General features: G+C 43.3%; 1 protein-coding gene across 1 annotated transcript in view; it reads left to right on the forward strand.

The window, feature by feature from the left end:
• The window catches only part of gli2b (GLI family zinc finger 2b), a gene marked incomplete at its 5' end in the record, with an annotated part of 39,795 nt that extends 26,570 nt beyond the window's left edge, over positions 1-13,225 (forward strand). Inside the window, 12 exon segments of the mRNA XM_079482520.1 lie at positions 237-410; positions 3,330-3,546; positions 3,624-3,660; positions 3,662-3,817; positions 4,055-4,156; positions 4,158-4,166; positions 5,130-5,264; positions 6,576-6,725; positions 6,879-7,043; positions 7,705-7,986; positions 10,183-10,504; positions 10,592-13,225. Coding sequence (XP_079338646.1) covers positions 237-410; positions 3,330-3,546; positions 3,624-3,660; positions 3,662-3,817; positions 4,055-4,156; positions 4,158-4,166; positions 5,130-5,264; positions 6,576-6,725; positions 6,879-7,043; positions 7,705-7,986; positions 10,183-10,504; positions 10,592-12,579 — 3,737 coding nt within the window. The 3' untranslated portion in view covers positions 12,580-13,225.
• Between the last annotated feature and the right edge of the window lie 3,922 nt (positions 13,226-17,147).

Consider the following 17,147-nt stretch of genomic DNA (forward strand, 5'->3'; position numbering starts at 1 on the left):
TGCTGGCTCTTATTTTAGGACCGGATTTATTTTTCAACAGTCAGAATATATAGAAATGATAGAGGGTGTCCAGAACATTCTTGTGTTGGTTGGCAGAGAGCTGTGTTTTCTCTGCATAAAAAACAATGATTTTCATTAAGGGATGGTTTGATAGATTTGGGCTTTCATCAAACGTTCTGGCCGTACAGTTTTCTCTTGACATGCCCTTTTAACCGCTGTCGTTCTGCATCACGCAGTGACCCACGAGCATCTAAAGGACAGAGGTTTGTTCAGTCTCCCACCTCCACCTCCCGGTGCCACCCCGGCCGAGTATTACCACCTGATGACCAGTCACAGAAACCCGTACGGAGAGCTGCTCATGCAGGGGGCGGCGGCGGCACACCTGCCCGAATACTTCACACCTGTGGATGGTGAGAGAGACACATTTACTCTGATGAATTTACAATTTACACATTAAGATAGACAGACCGAAAGTAAGAAAGAAAAAAAGAAAGAGGAAAGAAGAAAGATGGAAGAAGAAAGAAAGAAAGAAAGATGGAAAGAAAAGAAAGAAAGAAAGAAAGAAAGAAAGAAAGAAAGAAAGAAAGAAAGAAAAGAGGAAAATAAAGTAAGAGGAAAAAAAAGTAAGAGGAAAGAACCAGGGAAGAAAGAAAGATGGAAAGAAAAAAGAAAGAGAGAAAAAGAAGAAAAGAAAGAGAGAAATAGGAAAATAAAAAAGAAAGAGAGAATAGGAAAATAAAAAAGAGAAGAAAGAGGAAAAGAAAGAAAGAAAGGAAGGAAGGAAGGAAGGAAGGAAGGAAGGAAGGAAGGAAGGAAGGAAGAGGAGGAGGAGGAGGAAGAAGGAAGGAAGGAAGGAAGGAAGGAAGGAAGAGGAAGGAAGGAAGGAAGGAAGGAAAAGAAAGAGAGAAATAGGAAAATAAAAAGAAAGAAAGAGGAAAAGAAAGAAAGAAAGAAAGAGGAAAAGAAAGAAAGAAAGAAAGAGAAAGAAAGAAAGAAAAGAAAGAAAGAAAGAAAGAAAAGAAAGAAAGAAAGAAAGAAAGAAAGAAAGAAAGAAAGAAGAGGAAAAGAAAGAAAGAGAGAAAAAAGATAGAGAGCATGAAGAAAATAATGAAAGAGCGAAAGTTGAAAAGAAAGAGGAAAGCAGACAGAAAGAAAGAAAACAGACAGATAGAAAGAAAGAAAGAAAAAAGCAAAGAGAACCGTCTACAGGTGGAATGAAGGGCAGGCAGAAAGGCATTAAGACTGGCAGGTGGATAGACAGACTGATCAATTGAAAGAAAAAGAAAGAAAGAAACAAAGAAAGAGAGAAAAAACGACAGACAGACTGATGTTACAGGAGAACGCCTCTAATGCAAACAGTGTGTTATGATGAGATCAGATTTGTGTGTGTAGATGTGAATGAGGAGGATCATCCTTTCGTCTCACGTCTTTAACATGTTTCTGTGATGTGCGAGTAAAACACTGTCACTGATAATCCAGCGCCGGCGCTTATTTATGAGAGCAAATATTTACCCTCATGTCTCCATCCGCTCTCACTCTTTAAACAAGAGGAATCGCTCATTTAGCTGAAGTCATGTGGCTTTGATCTGTGAGGTCGCCGGCAGCTTTGACTCTGATGTTTTCACACGCTGTCCCGCTCTGACTGAAAACACCGCCAGTCCTTCACTGAGAATGAAGAGAGAGAGAGAGCACATGTCCATGTGATGGAGACAAATATCACAGTCATACATAACCAGTCCTGATGTCAGCGAGCTCACGTCCAATAACATTATGTTTGTTCGTCTTATGTTCTGGCTTCAGCTTCTGGAGTGGCTGGAAATGCTAAAGATGTGTCAGAGACAGCAAACCATTAACTCATGTTACGAGTAATGACCCGACGGCAGAAAACCCGAGCTGTTATTTATTAGAGCCGCAGACTGAAGGGAATGATTCGTGTAATCCTGCTAGTGTGTTGGCATCACACGTGAAGTCACACACACACGAACGCACAAAAACACAAACAAAAACACGCACAAAAACAAAAACCATCACACAGACCATCTGACCATCACACGGACCTTCTGACCATCACACGGACCTTCTGACCATCACACGGACCTTCTGACCATCACACGGACCTTCTGACCATCACACGGGCCTTCTGACCATCACACGGACCTTCTGACCATCACACGGGCCTTCTGACCATCACACGGGCCTTCTGACCATCACACTGACCTTCTGACCAGCACACTGACCGTCTGACCATCACACGGGCCTTCTGACCATCACACGGGCCTTCTGACCAGTCACACGGACCTTCTGACCATCACACGGACCTTCTGACCATCACACGGGCCTTCTGACCATCACACTGACCTTCTGACCAGCACACTGACCGTCTGACCATCACACGGGCCTTCTGACCATCACACGGGCCTTCTGACCATCACACGGACCTTCTGACCATCACACGGACCTTCTGACCATCACACGGACCTTCTGACCATCACACAGACCTTCTGACCAGTGTGATGGTCCTTCTGACCATCACACGGACCTTCTGATCATCACACGGACCTTCTGACCATCACACAGACTTTTCTGACCATCACACGGACCTTCTGACCATCACACAGACCTTCTGACCATCACACAGACCTTCTGACCATCACACGGACCTTCTGACCATCACACGGACCTTCTGACCATCACACGGACCTTCTGACCATCACACGGACCTTCTGACCATCACACGGACCTTCTGACCATCACACGGAACTTTTCTGCATTTTTACATGTTCAAATAAGCATTTAATGTAGTTTGTTAAAAATCCATGTGAATTGTGGAGACACACACTATTGCAGTTGTATTCTAAATGTTACAGTAAGCGTGTGTGATGTAGAGGAGAAGTGTGTTGTGTTTGTCAGTAGATGGTGTTTTGTGCAGGAAGGAACACATCTTCAGCACTTATTGACTCGACTCTGTCCTGTGGAGCTGTGTGTCACACACGCTGTGTGAGAGCATCCATCATACACACACGCACGCACACTCGTGAGGGTCCTGAAATAGCACGGAGGTGGGCGGGGCTAGAATAACACAGAGGGGCGGAGCTTGAAATGACACAGATGTATGTCAGATGATGTCCACACTACTAAAAATTGTGTGGTCGCTGCTGTGGACAGTTGAGAGGAAACCCAATGTATTGAAAAAATCAACTTTTTGTGTATTTTCCCCCCTTTTTTTCACAAAATCGTGATGGCTGGTGTCTTGTAAATACGGCCCATTGCAGTGATCGTCATCTGTGTTTCTCAAAATTTTCATAGTGGTTGTGTTTGTGTGTCTACAGTATCGCGGTTCCCCAGTCCCCGTCTGACGCCCCGGCTGAGTCGTAAGCGTGCGTTGTCCATTTCTCCGCTCTCAGACGCCAGCATCGACCTTCAGACCATGATCCGCACATCACCCAACTCTCTGGTGGCTTACATCAATAACTCTCGCTCCAGCTCAGCCGCCAGCAGCTCGTACCAGCAGCTCGGTACGGTCACCCTGTCTGTCGGGGGGATCAGGTACTGTACGGACCCCCCGAAACCCCTGTCACACAAACATCATCTGCACATGGCTCACGTGTGTGTCTCTCCTGCAGTCCATCCTTTGCGTTTCCTCCCTCCATTAATCCTGTGGGCGTATCAGCACCTGTTGTGTCAGCAGAGAGGACTCAGTGCATACGGTCACACACCACCACTGATACAACCATCACCAACATTCACCAGCAGACATCACCCGCTGACACTCTCCGCCCTGACCACGCCCACCGCCGCCCCTGACACTGACGGCAAGGTAACGCAACACCTCGCTGAACACACACAAACACATGTCAACGCAACAATACACAGTTAACACAAGAACACACACAAGAACACATTTCAACACAGCTTACACAGGAACACACAAACCAAACACAACCAAAGACACACCCTTGCACAGCTAACACAAGAACACACCATGAATACACACATTACCACACTTAGTAACACAGGAACACACACAAACGACAAAAACAACTCTCTCTCTCAGAACATCAGTGGTGACTCGGCAGTCAGCAGCACAGTGAACCCCTTAAACACAAAGAGGTCAAAGGTCAAGACAGAGTTGGACGGGCTGCGACCCGTGTCACCGTGCCTCTCCGGTAAGACTGCCATTACAAAACCTGCGTGCAGCACATATAGAGTTCCTCACTCAATTTTTTCCAGAATTGTTTAGCATTAAATAATGTCTGTTTATTAATGTTGAATGTTCAGTGCACGTGAAGCGTTCCGAATCCATCAATTATGAACTCATCCATGCTGCCTGTGCACTCTGTAGACGGCGAGAAAGCTCACTAGACCTCGTGTCTCATCCTCCAATTAAACAAACAGCACGACAGAAACCGTTAAACAACAAGCCATGACGAATCGCGGCGCTAAATCGCCCGTGCGTTTCTGTTATCCTGAAAAAAAGTCCTCCTGATCAATGACGGGTCGGGCGGCCCCCCGGGAGCATCCGCGGTCCCCTGACCCCCTTCTCACACGAGCGGCGGCAGAAAAAACTCCAGCTGATAAGAGCTTTACGAGCGTTCACTCGCCGCGCTCGTGTAAACTGTGCCAGAGTACTTCATTTTCATGAAATATTGGCCGACCGTTATTGTCACCTGAGAGTTTTTTTTCTCCCCCCCCCTCCTCCTCGCTCTCGGCTCATCTTTTGACAAATCTGCGGCTGCTCGTGTCGGTGAGGCGGCTTGGCTCTTGATGCATGGGGAATAAGGCGGCTGCCGTCGTCTTGGGGCCAAGAGAATTGATGAAGATAGCTCACGGGCCGCAGATAAACATGCTGCAGTCAGCAGCCCGCGGGCGCGCGCGTTTGTGTTGCGTCGTGTACCCCGCAGCGGTCCGATAACTCTTAACACACCACACACGTGTAGCCACACACAATTAATGTTTACTTTTCAGTTAATTGTCCACTGCCGTCGTTTTTGGGTGTATTTTTAAAAAAGCTTTTAAAGTGATTTAATAACACACATCGGATTGATGTAACCGATGCGTAAACACTAGCGTCCTTGTTCACATTTCCACCGGAGAGCGTTTATGACGTAACGTTGCCGTTTCCCCCGCAGGACCGTCTGGGTGGTGCATTGGACCTGAAGGAGGACTTAGACGACTGCAAACAAGAGACGGATGTTGTGTATGAGACCAATTGCCACTGGGACGGCTGCAGTAAAGAGTACGACACACAGGAACAGCTGGTGCATGTAAGTCTGTGTGTTACGGGATATCCTGACAGACGGACGGGGGATGACACAGCGTTCAGATCTGAACATTCACTGGTGTTAAAAGCATTTTATAACAAACCGTAAAACACGAGTCAGCAGGAAGCAGGTTTTTGTGTACGATATTCATTGATGTTTTAATAACATCTGAGAGAACATCTCACCTGAATCTGCAGGCTCTGGTTAAGCCGAGTCTTGAGATCTCATTGACCTCTGACCTCTGCGTAATAGTTTTGACCTCTGACCCATAGAGCACAAATCAGACCTGCCAGATGACCTGACGTCAGCTTGGTTTGAATATCACAGATGATCAATGCGTACTTTTATTTTATTATTAATATTGTTTTCTTTGACTTGTATATTAAAAACAGAAAAAGTCATTTAAATGAAAAACATTTACACGTAGACATCTATGATTGATGTAAAGGCCTTTGGATTTAAAAGCTTGAGTTGGATCGATCCCAGCATGCACTGGTGTCCTGTGTGGGGTGACACAACTTTTCTATGGCATTCCTGACAACCAGTGAAGCAGAGAGAGATGGGGGAGTCTCACACACACACACGTGTGTGTGTGCGAGAGCGAGAGAGTGTGTGTGTGTGTGTGAGAGAGAGAGAGAGAGAGAGAGAGAGAGAGAGAGAGAGAGAGAGAGAGAGAGAGAGAGAGAGAGAGAGCGAGAGAGCGAGAGAGCGAGAGAGCGAGAGAGCGAGAGAGAGAGAGAGAGAGAGAGAGAGAGAGAGAGAGAGAGAGAGAGAGAATCTGTGGGTGTGTGTTGGAGGGATTCAAGTAATAACTTGAACTTAAAATGAACAGCACAGATTGTTTTTAATGATTTGGTAAATAGTTTAATTTTGATGAAATCAAATTTCTCCTTGTCATATTTTAAGTTCAATTTTCAAAGTTTCGTTAGCATTTAATATGCTTGTATTTGGACACTTTTGTCAAATGTTAGTGTAACATGAATTTATTATGTACAGTTTATAAACTAAATCTTACAATCAAATAGGTCAAATATTCTGATTGTTTGTTTGTATTGAATGTGATAAGAATTTTGTTGTGTTTAAACACACACACACACACACACGCATTTCCTCTGACAGACGTGAAGAACACAAACTAGTGATTACATTTTCTCAAACACTTGTTGTATTGTTTTCATGACACATGATAATGTCTTGCTCCGGTTTGATAAGAGACCACCGCTGGCGTTGAGAGGGTGGGTGAGAGCCGAGACGTCTGAAGATGGGAGATCTGTGCGTGTGCAATGAAAGTAAAGTGTGTTTGTGTGTTTGCAGCACATTAATAACGAACACATCCACGGTGAGAAGAAAGAGTTTGTGTGCCGCTGGGACGAGTGCTCGCGTGAACAGAAGCCCTTTAAAGCTCAGTACATGCTGGTGGTTCATATGCGCAGACATACGGGAGAGAAACCACACAAGTGCACTGTGAGTTACTCGCGATCTCTACAAAACACACACACACACGCATCCAAACAGCATGAAATAAAGACACATCTACACACCCCACATGATCAATATTAAGAACATTTCATAGACTTGCGTTGCTTTCATTGAATAAAGTGATTGTTTGCGTTACAGTTTGAGGGCTGCGCGAAGGCGTACTCACGTCTGGAAAATCTGAAGACGCACCTGAGGTCACACACCGGAGAGAAACCGTATGTGTGTGAGCACGAGGGCTGTAATAAAGCTTTCTCGAACGCTTCAGACCGAGCCAAACACCAGAACCGCACACACTCCAATGAGGTAAAACACACACCTGCACTTCCTCTCAACATGAAACACGTGTGTGATGTGCACATTAGATCTGTTAACTTGATGAGAACTGCATGCGTGTGCCGCCCTTCAACACACGCAGGATCAGATCATTTACTTCAGCGTGCCGTTAAGGAACCGCTAACTGCCTAATTCCATGTAAATGTGCCATTTTCAGCATACGGTAACAAATTTAAGCCAAAATTAGATTTGTTTGCGCACTCCCTCATCACGTGTAGTGATTGTTCCCGCACGCTCAACGCCGTCCCATTAACAACCTCTGTGTGTGTGTTTGTGTGAATAATGAGCTCTGAAGCTAATGAGTACAGCAACCCACCATACATTAGAGAGAATCAAGGCCGTCCCCAGCGGAGGCCGAGACCACCTGCAGATCACGCATAGAAAATGAAACCTGCCTCCGTTTCCATTCCGCTCTGATTCGTAATGAGCTAAAGAAGAGAGAGAGATCGTTTATTAGTAAACAGCAATGCATCACCCATGCTTAGCGTTGGCGCCGTCAGTGCGTCAGTAATTTATTCGCTCTAATTGCACATTCGTCGAAAGCATTTGAAGATAATCTGATGTAACGGGCGAGCGATAAAAGTCTAATTCAGAGTCGTACATTTGACTCGACTCATATTTATCTCCGCAGAAACCCTACGTGTGTAAGATCCCCGGCTGCACCAAGCGCTACACGGACCCCAGCTCGCTGCGCAAACACGTGAAAACCGTCCACGGGCCCGATGCTCACGTCACCAAGAAACAGCGCGGCGACCTGCCGTCTCAACCGCACCCGCCCAAAGAAAACGGCGAGAACGAGGCGGGAAATAAGCAGATGACGCGCGTGACGGAGGAGAAACTGGAAGCCAAGGGCACAGGCAGAGGAGTGGACGACTACCTGCAGGTCAAATCTATCAAGACTGAAAACTCAATGGTAAGATTTACTCCCACAGTCTGTGAGGTCTGAAACATGCTATACACGAGTACACAACCACACACGCTTGAGTCACTCACGTTAACACATTAGAGAACGAAAGGAACATTTAAGTATGTTTATTTCTGGCAGTAATCTGTCGCCATCTTGAGAGCGCTCGTATTCAACCAGACGGTGCACTACAAGTCTGTACTTCTGCACACTTCTATAGTATGTTTCTCACCTATAAACTGTCAAGTTTAACTTTTAAAATGCCTTTAAAATGATCATTTTCTTATGCATTTTAATAGCGGGTATTCTAAATAGCTACAATCCGCAACTGTTCACTCTTTTTCAGCATCTCTGAACAATGATGTCAAAAAATGTCAAACTCACATTTCCCACAAAATGACATTCAACAGTTGAACTTATAAATCACTATTATAAGTTTGTGTATGTTCTCGCACGAGTTTGTGTATTTGTAACTGCATCTTTAAATGTATTTTTCTTTTCTAATCAAATCTAGATTCAAATGTTTTGGTTCACACTGATTCAATCGTACTAACAGAGCACGTGTGTGTGTGTGTATGCGTCTCTTAACTGCTTTCTGCATCTCTGTCCTGTTTCTCTTCTCTTACACTTTCATTATGGACAGACGTTACTGAGGTGAGCGTGAGGATCTCTCTGTGTTTTCACCTTTATTTCTGAAGCTTGACAAGTGACATGGACGTGAAAGATTTCGGATTTGAATGTGTATATAAACAAATCAACATTGAGGTAGCTTAGGTCTGGTTTAATGCTTGAGGTTTGTAAAAACAGTTTAACCAACATCCATGTTTTCTATTCAGTTTGGGGGGGAAACATTTTTTTTGCTATCTGGATCGACCTAAACATTTACGCAACTTTTGCTTATATATTTATTTATTTCATTTGTTGCAGTTTGCAATAGTTGGATCATTTTAATGTATTTTGCAGCCTTAAATTAGTTTCACATACACATTACAAATGTAGGACAACTATCATTTTGTAAAAATATTTCTTTCCATAGTTTGTTGTTTGGTATGGTTGTGTATTTTACAGCTAATTATTGAGACATATTTTATATACGTCAATTAAAATATCATTTGAATGTATACATTTAAAGGAATAGTATACTAAAAAATTTGCCTCCATTCACTTTCCATAGTACAATGGGATGATGTATTTCCGACAATGGCATTTTTCATTCGGTCGCTTCAAGATGCGTATAGGATTATGGTCAACGGTGTGAATCAAATTATACAAACACTACGTCATTGACAAACAAAAAGGAGAAGCGCTTTAGGCTATCGGTTCCAAGTTACATCCTTTCAATGGGGGCAAATTTTGAAGTGAACTACTCATTTAAGTTAATGCCAATAATACACTGTGAGGTTTTTTCTGTAGTCCATGTCTCGTCATCAGCTCATGTCTGCATGCTAAAGCGCGTCCTCTATGTCCTGTCCAAACACATGTTTGTTCGACTCTTTTTATTTTTGTGTGTGTTTTTTGATGGACATTTGCACTGATGTTCTTGCTTAATTTTTGGCCTCGTTGCATCGTTAACTTACAGTCAAAAAATAAAGTATCACAGCATTAAAACTGTGGACCTCCGTATTGTGTTATTCCCTGTGATGTGTTGGCGTGCAGAGGGCCTTTAATTTCCCACGGGCTTTCCCCCATCACTGAGATCTAACACCCCCGCCCGCCACTCAAGGATAAAAGCCATTAGTGGATTAATATTATATCAGTGGGACTGTTTTTGTGTGCTGAACAAATAGTGCCAGAGCTCAAGCTGTGATCAAGAAGTGCCGCGCTTCATGTGGGGACAGAATACATTTACCTCATCCGGGGGATCAGCCGTCACAAAACAAAGACGTGCAGTGCCGTATCTTATTTATGTTGCCAGATTTCCCTTTGTGCATTATGCATGTGGTCTGGTGTGAATGCACAGAGACGTTGCCATAGGAAATAACGATTTGTCAAGCACTTAACCTAGCTATGTGAGGGGGATATAGACATGAAACGTGTCTCGAGGACGAGGAGGCAGGGACGCAGTATGCTCATTATTTGTAATTATACAACTGCAAGTGATGTTCAGGACTCTGTGTCAGCATGTTTTTATCTGTCCGTTCATGAATATCAATGTTTCTCGCTGGTGCATTGTGGGTAATCAAACCTCCTTTGGGTTTTTCTCAGATGTATCAGTCCAGCCCTGGTGGTCAGTCATCATGTAGCAGCGAGCCGTCACCGATTGGCCGTGCCACCCACCATGACGGTGGAGTAGAGCCGGCGGGACACAGCGGGGGCAGTATGGGAGATCTGAGTGGATTGGACGACGCGCCCTACGTGGATTCCACCACCGTCTCCACGGGAATGTTGGGCCTTCACCTGCGCAGAAGCCCCGCCTACAGACTCTCACACCTGAAACAGGAGAAGGTGAGGTTGGTGAGGGACTCCTGCTCTTGGGCAAACACGACTCCTCCTGCCCCCGGCACCAAACTGCCCCCCATTCAAACTGGTGAGTGAACCTTTTCAATCATTTCCTCAAAATTTCTCATTTTGATGTGAATGATTCTTCTCAAAGCTCAACTTCTCTCCGTCACAGGTTCATTATTGGAAAATGGTCTCTGTGATCCCGCGATCACCATCTACAGCCCGTGTCTGGGTGACCTTTGCCCTGGTGAGACTACGCTTCTGAGTCAGCAGGTGGAGCGTCGGGACAGTCTAGCCAGCACTGTCAGCTCCGCCAACACCGTCAGCCGCCGTTCTTCAGGAATCTCCCACTGCTATTCCAGCCGGCGTTCCAGTCAAGCTTCACAACCTGGAGGTCGCCCGAATAACATCAGCTCGGCAGGGTCGTACGACCCCATCTCCACCGACCTGTCCCGACGCTCCAGTGAAGCCAGCCAATGTGGAGAATTCCCGAATCTGCTCAGTCTCACGCCCGCCCAACATTACAGACTCAAAGCCAAGTACGCCGCTGCCACAGGAGGAGCTCCACCCACCCCTCTACCCAACATGGACCTTATGAGTCCGAAGGCTCGGATGGCTTTATTAGGCGATTCCTTTGACATGAGATCATTGCCTGTACATCCCCCAGTGGTTCCCAGAAGGTGTAGTGACTCCGGTTACACTAACAGTAGGGTTTTACCCCATGAGGTGCCAGGCAACACCCCACGAAGGGCGAGTGACCCGGTTAGACGAGTGGGTGAGCAACGTTTTCTAGACCAGCGCTTCTACGGCATGACTAACGTAAACCCCAGCCGACACATAGCTCTACAGACCTGCAAACCACCTGAGGGTAACACAAACCGTCACCCGTATCCACCCCGTCCACCTAGCATCTCTGAGAATGTTGCTATGGAAACCATGGCGAGCGACAGTCTTGATGATGCCATGATGTTGTCAGATGATGTCGTTCAGTACTTCACATCTCAGAACGGAAGCTCTGAACAGCATGCCGGGTCAGCGTACCGCCATCAAGGTGTCCACAACTTAGGATCCCAACATCGACGGCTGGCGCTTGTGGAGAGCAACATAAATGATGAACCTCGACCAACAGCAGCATCCTGTCACATGAGTCCTGGATCTCAGCAGACTTTCATGGGTTCCCCAAAGAGTCAGATGCCCGTCCAATGGAATGAGATCAGTTCTGGGACAGTGGAGTCATCTCCTGAGCAAGGAACTGGGCGGGGAAACCTTCATCCAAAACAAAACCTCAGCCCCTTTCACAACCTCAACTCCAACCAACAGATTGGCTTTATGAGTCAGAACCTTGCTCACGCTGCCCAGCAGAATCACGAGCAGCAAAATATTGAGTTTAACTCTCAGAGGAAAGCGCTGAGGCAGGCGAACACAGAGCAGAACTTTTTGCATGTCTACCATCAGGGCTCCAATGACATTGCCAACATGACGGGACTCATTTCAGGGAAACCTCAAACCAGCCGGGTACGTGCTAAACCTGCGGCTGGTCAAACTCAAAACTATTCCCAGATCAACATCAGCCAGCAAGGTCATGCCATTCAGAATCCCACGCTAAACGGAAACCATAGACTCATACAGCCACGGCCGCCCACAGAACCCAAACCCTACAGCCGGCAACTCTCAGGGCCAACACAACCACTCAGTTACCCACAATCCAACTTCAGCCCAGCCTACGACAGCTCAGAGGCCAGCCCCAAAAAATCAGCCAACGTCAACAGCACCCATCCCAGCACTGTGACGTACACGGGACAGATTCACATGTTCGACTCCGGCAGTCTGGTGATGATGGACAGTATAGCCGTAGCTGCGGTGGGTTCCCCTGAAACCAATCACGTCTCCAGCACGGTGGATTCAAACGAGCCGGAGCATCCGCAGATCGACTTTGATGCAATGCTGGATGACGGCGATCACTCAAGCCTCATGTCAGGAACTTTAAGCCCCACCCTCCTCCACAGCCTATCCCAGAATTCCTCACGCCTCACCACACCCCGGAACTCTGTGACTTTACCCCCGGTGCCCGCGGGAATCGGCAACATGGCCATCGGAGACATGAGCTCCATGCTCAACACGCTGGCGGAGGAGAGCAAGATTCTTAACATGATGTCATAGGACAAACAGAAAGTTTGAGCGCAGCGTTTGTGATGAGTGATGACAGGGCAGTAATATTTCATCCGAATGTTGCGTAAACGTTTCTTAAATGCTTTTTAAAGTGTATTATTCTGTATAATATTAGTTTGGTAGTGTTTCTGTTGAATAAGCCATACTTTGCCTTAGACAAGTTCAAGTACGGCACAGATATAAACCCACAAAGAGTTTGATAAGAGACGGTCCTGTATTTTTATACGACTTTTGAAAATGTGTGCAGGAACAAGTGCCTCGCTGTGCACGAGCGGATGCAGAAATACATTATACTAACAGAGCGGGACTTTATCTTTCTGTGGATTCAAAGAGCTTTTGTTTATTGTGTAAATGAAATGTAATATTCTACTTCTTATCCATGTTTGTACTTGACAGAACCGACGTTGCGAAATAACACACAGATAAAATATAAATGTGAAACTTTGAGAAACTCTTGTTATGATTTATTGAAGACGGCAATAATAAGAGGATGAGATGGTGCTGAAGACTCGCATCTCAACTGGTTATACTGGACTGATGTTTAGACTGTCTTATTCTTCATCGACTCCATTTACAGGACCGGATCATGTAAATATCTTTTGTACAATTTTAATGAAATACAATATTGTTGTTTTTCTACTGCAGTGTTGTTTGCTTCATTATTTTACAGACAGACACTCGTTACAGCTTTATTTCACTGCAGTGAATCAGTCACATTTGATTCTTTCTGAAAGTAAAAGAAAAAGTAAAATGTTTGAAAGTATTTATGGCCAAGAAATGCTAAATCACAGTCCATTTGCATGTGCACACAACATACAAAATAAATGTAATGTGTTTAATGTAAGAATGTGAAACTCTTCGGGAAAATATAACATTGCTCATTTCAATGTAATCGTTGCAAGGTGGCTTTACAAAAATGTATTTGAATTTATACACATTTCAGATAAATAGTACCAGAAATAGTAGAGAAATTAGAAAAAGAGTACAAAAAATGACAATGAAAAAATGCAGAATACATAAGAAAATATGGGTTACACTTTACATTAAGGTATCCTTTATAAAGCATGTATAAATGTGTTCTTTAATGATTAATAACTCATTTACAAATACATAATGAAGCAGTTATAACTGCATGAATAAAAAAAGGATTCTAACGAAATACCTGCTATATAGTGAGCCATGTTTAACTCACATGTTATAAATGCTTAATAAATGAATTTATTCAAGTCAAGTCTGTAAATATCTTTTGAAAGCAAATTCATTATTATCTTGATGTTGTTTGTTAAATAGTCCGTCAGACTGGACACTGTGGGGTGTTGTGTTGTTTTTCACTATTTGGCAGGTATTTCATTATAATTTCCCTTTTATTCATGTGGTTATAACTGCTTTATAATGCATTTGTAAATTGTGTATTAATCATTAATTAACACATTTATAAATTCTCCATAAAGGATACCTTAGTGTAAAGTCTTACCAAAATATATTTTGATTGCAGACTTGACAGATCTGAGCTTGACACATTGTTGACATCTCTTCTAGAACTTTCATGACAGACACATTTGTGTCTTGTGGTATTTAATTTAAAAAAGGTTACATTTTTTTTAGAAAGTGCAGCATTAAATGTGGATTTAATATGTTGGCATGAGCACATGAAGTCTCTCCAGAATGTATCTTTATATTCTTCCATTTTAAAAGCGCATACTGCCGTATTTTGACCGCAGGGTCATGACTCTGTATTGTTTTGCAGGTCAAACATCTGAGATAAGTTTAGTTCAAGAATACGGACACACGTGAGTCTTATGCTGCTTTACTCTAAAATCGTCTCTGTGTGCACGTTTTCTCAAATGAACAGTGACACACGCACCCGGAGGAGACGCTGCTTAAAGCACGCAGATGAAGAAGAAAACGGTCGAGGGACGAGGCCTTCGGAGGAAAAAACGCAGGAACAAATGCGTTTATTCTGACAGCGAATTCAGCCGAGGCCTCGTTTGATGTCGTGTTTCTGATCGCTTGAATATCGTATTCTCTCTGAGAAATGAAGCAAAGAGAAAATAGCCTGAGGAGAACGAGCTTGAGGGGCTGAAGAGAAATCGCTGAAGAACGCAGAGCTCATTTTCAAAGGCATTTATAGGCTATAGATGATCCCGGTGACCTTTGGGAAGAATCACATGTGTTAAAACTATACAATACGATCTGGAGCAGTTTGTGTAAATGACCACACGATAAAGCGAATCAATTAAAGGTCCAGTGTGTCATTTTGGGGATGATCTATTGACAGAAATGCAATATAATCGGTTGGATCTACAATTGTTAATTCCCTTTCAAGTAAATGTCTCTTGATTTAAGAATGTTAAGGTTGAGAAAGACATATATAGCGAGAGAGAGAGAGAGAGAGAGAGAGAGAGATGGGGGGGTGGTGGTTGTGTAATGGTGTGTGTTGAGTTGGAGGCTCAGGAGATCACTGATCTAATGAGGCTGTAATGTAGTGCTGCTGTCTGTGTGTGCAGTCCAGTGACGGATCGTCTGAGCCACAGAAGCACACACACACACACACACACTGAGTGATCAATCAATTAAAGATGTGTGTCACCTCAGCAGGAAGTGTGTGGATACGGATAATTAACACACTGCAGGGTGATACACACACATTTGTGTTGTACGGGTCCTCACTAATAAAGCTTCAAACACAAGTTAAATAATGATGTTCATAATATATTTTATAATATTCATATAAGTAAACCATCTCAACCATCACAAAAAATGAAGAGATCATTCCAGTGGAGTCTCCCAAAAACACACTAAAATCCTTTATGTTTTTAGCCTTTTTTTATCCAGTTTGTCCCATGTCATTTTTTTTTATAAAAAATAATTTAGTTTGGTATTTTGCAGAAATGTTGTCCATGGCATAAAACCAAATGATCTTTTACATTTTACACGTTACTATAAATAGTAGATTTCTAAAAGCAGACAGTAATTCTGGTGTGATGTCTTAGTTTTTTTCTGCTGATGTATGTTCTGGTCACTGGACGCTCTGGTCTTCAGAAACTGGTTTTGCTCAGTGAGAAACACTAAAGACATCGTCACAGTCCTCCTAACAGACCGCAGGGGTCCTGTCATATGATGATGTCTCATGTGAGTCAGACTGATGTGTCGTCTCTGACAGCACTGATATCACACGCAGCTGTTGTGCTGTTTAATAAATAAAGAGCGCACCAGACCTCCTGAAGCTCAACGCTCTGAACCCTGGAAATGAGCCTGTGGCCCACCGGCCGTCTCTCCCGACTGAAGGGGTCTCAGATCTCTTTGGTTTCTCTCAGAGATCCGCCTGCGGGCCTCACAGGAGACACGGCTCTCGGGCTGTATTAACGGTGACATGATGACTGAGAGACTATTGATGAAAGAGAAAGACGTCCTCATCAAACTCAGGTGAATGATTCGCTGTGAACTCTGAACGAGGGTCTCGTGCCCTTTAATGTGTCATACAGAACAGCAGCAGAGGATTGTGGGTGTTCAGAGAACTTCAGCCCAGGTGGCATTGAGCCGCTGTCACGGATCTCTGTCAGGATCAGACGACACACGAAATTATTCATGTTACATTTTGTATCAACAGTTGATAACAGGCAATGATAAAATAAAGATGTGGCATTGTTGCATCATGACTGACATCATGCTTCAGTGTAAACCCTTCCAATACAAGTTCGTTTGAGTTTTTATTTATTATTTAGAGTAGTTCATATTTAATGCACATGTATAGGCCTACTTCTTGTAGTATTGGTGTCATTTTAAACATATTTCAAATGTAACCGTAGTGAACTTTCATTTTGTTATTTTTTTCTTAATTATTAATGACGTTTTTCTGAGAAGTACATAGACACAGACTAAAAGTATATTTTCTTGTGAAAAATATGTTTATTTAGGTTTACTTCTTCTGGAGTACAAGGGCAGTGTTGTTGTTTTTGTATTTATTTAGATTTTAGTATAATCTTTTATAGTTTTATTAATATTTAAACTTTAAATAAAATGTACATCAAATTAACTTTTATTTTGAGATTTTAAGCAATTCTGGTGTATGCTTTTGTCATTTAATAATTTATTTGTTTGTGTTTTCTATGTTGCTATATAATATCAATTAATATTAATTATTTTTTTTTGCTTTTCATATTATTTTTATTTACATTTCCCTTTGTTTAAGTACATTTTTAGGTCAATGTTTAATTTGATTTCAATGAACAGAATCCTTTTCAAAGTTTTAATTTGAGTAACCTAAAATAACATTGAACTGTATTGTATTGTACAATTGTTCTAATGCATGCTTGCAATGAATTGATGTTTTTAATGTCTAAATATGAAAGGGTTAACACAGATCCATCATGTATGTTGTGTTTTCACGCTAGAGATGTTCACAGATGGCTTTCTAAGTGTCATGTGAGGGAGAAATGTGAAATTCAAACCCTGAAGAGGCAGATAAAGACACGTCCAACATTAAACACCAGAACAGACGGGTGATGTCTCTTCTCTTTTCTCATGTAGTCTCACTCTTTTTTGTCCCAGAAGACCTT

The sequence above is a fragment of the Barbatula barbatula genome (assembly GCF_947034865.1).
Source record: "Barbatula barbatula genome assembly, chromosome: 20".
Taxonomy (NCBI): Eukaryota; Metazoa; Chordata; class Actinopteri; order Cypriniformes; family Nemacheilidae; genus Barbatula; species Barbatula barbatula.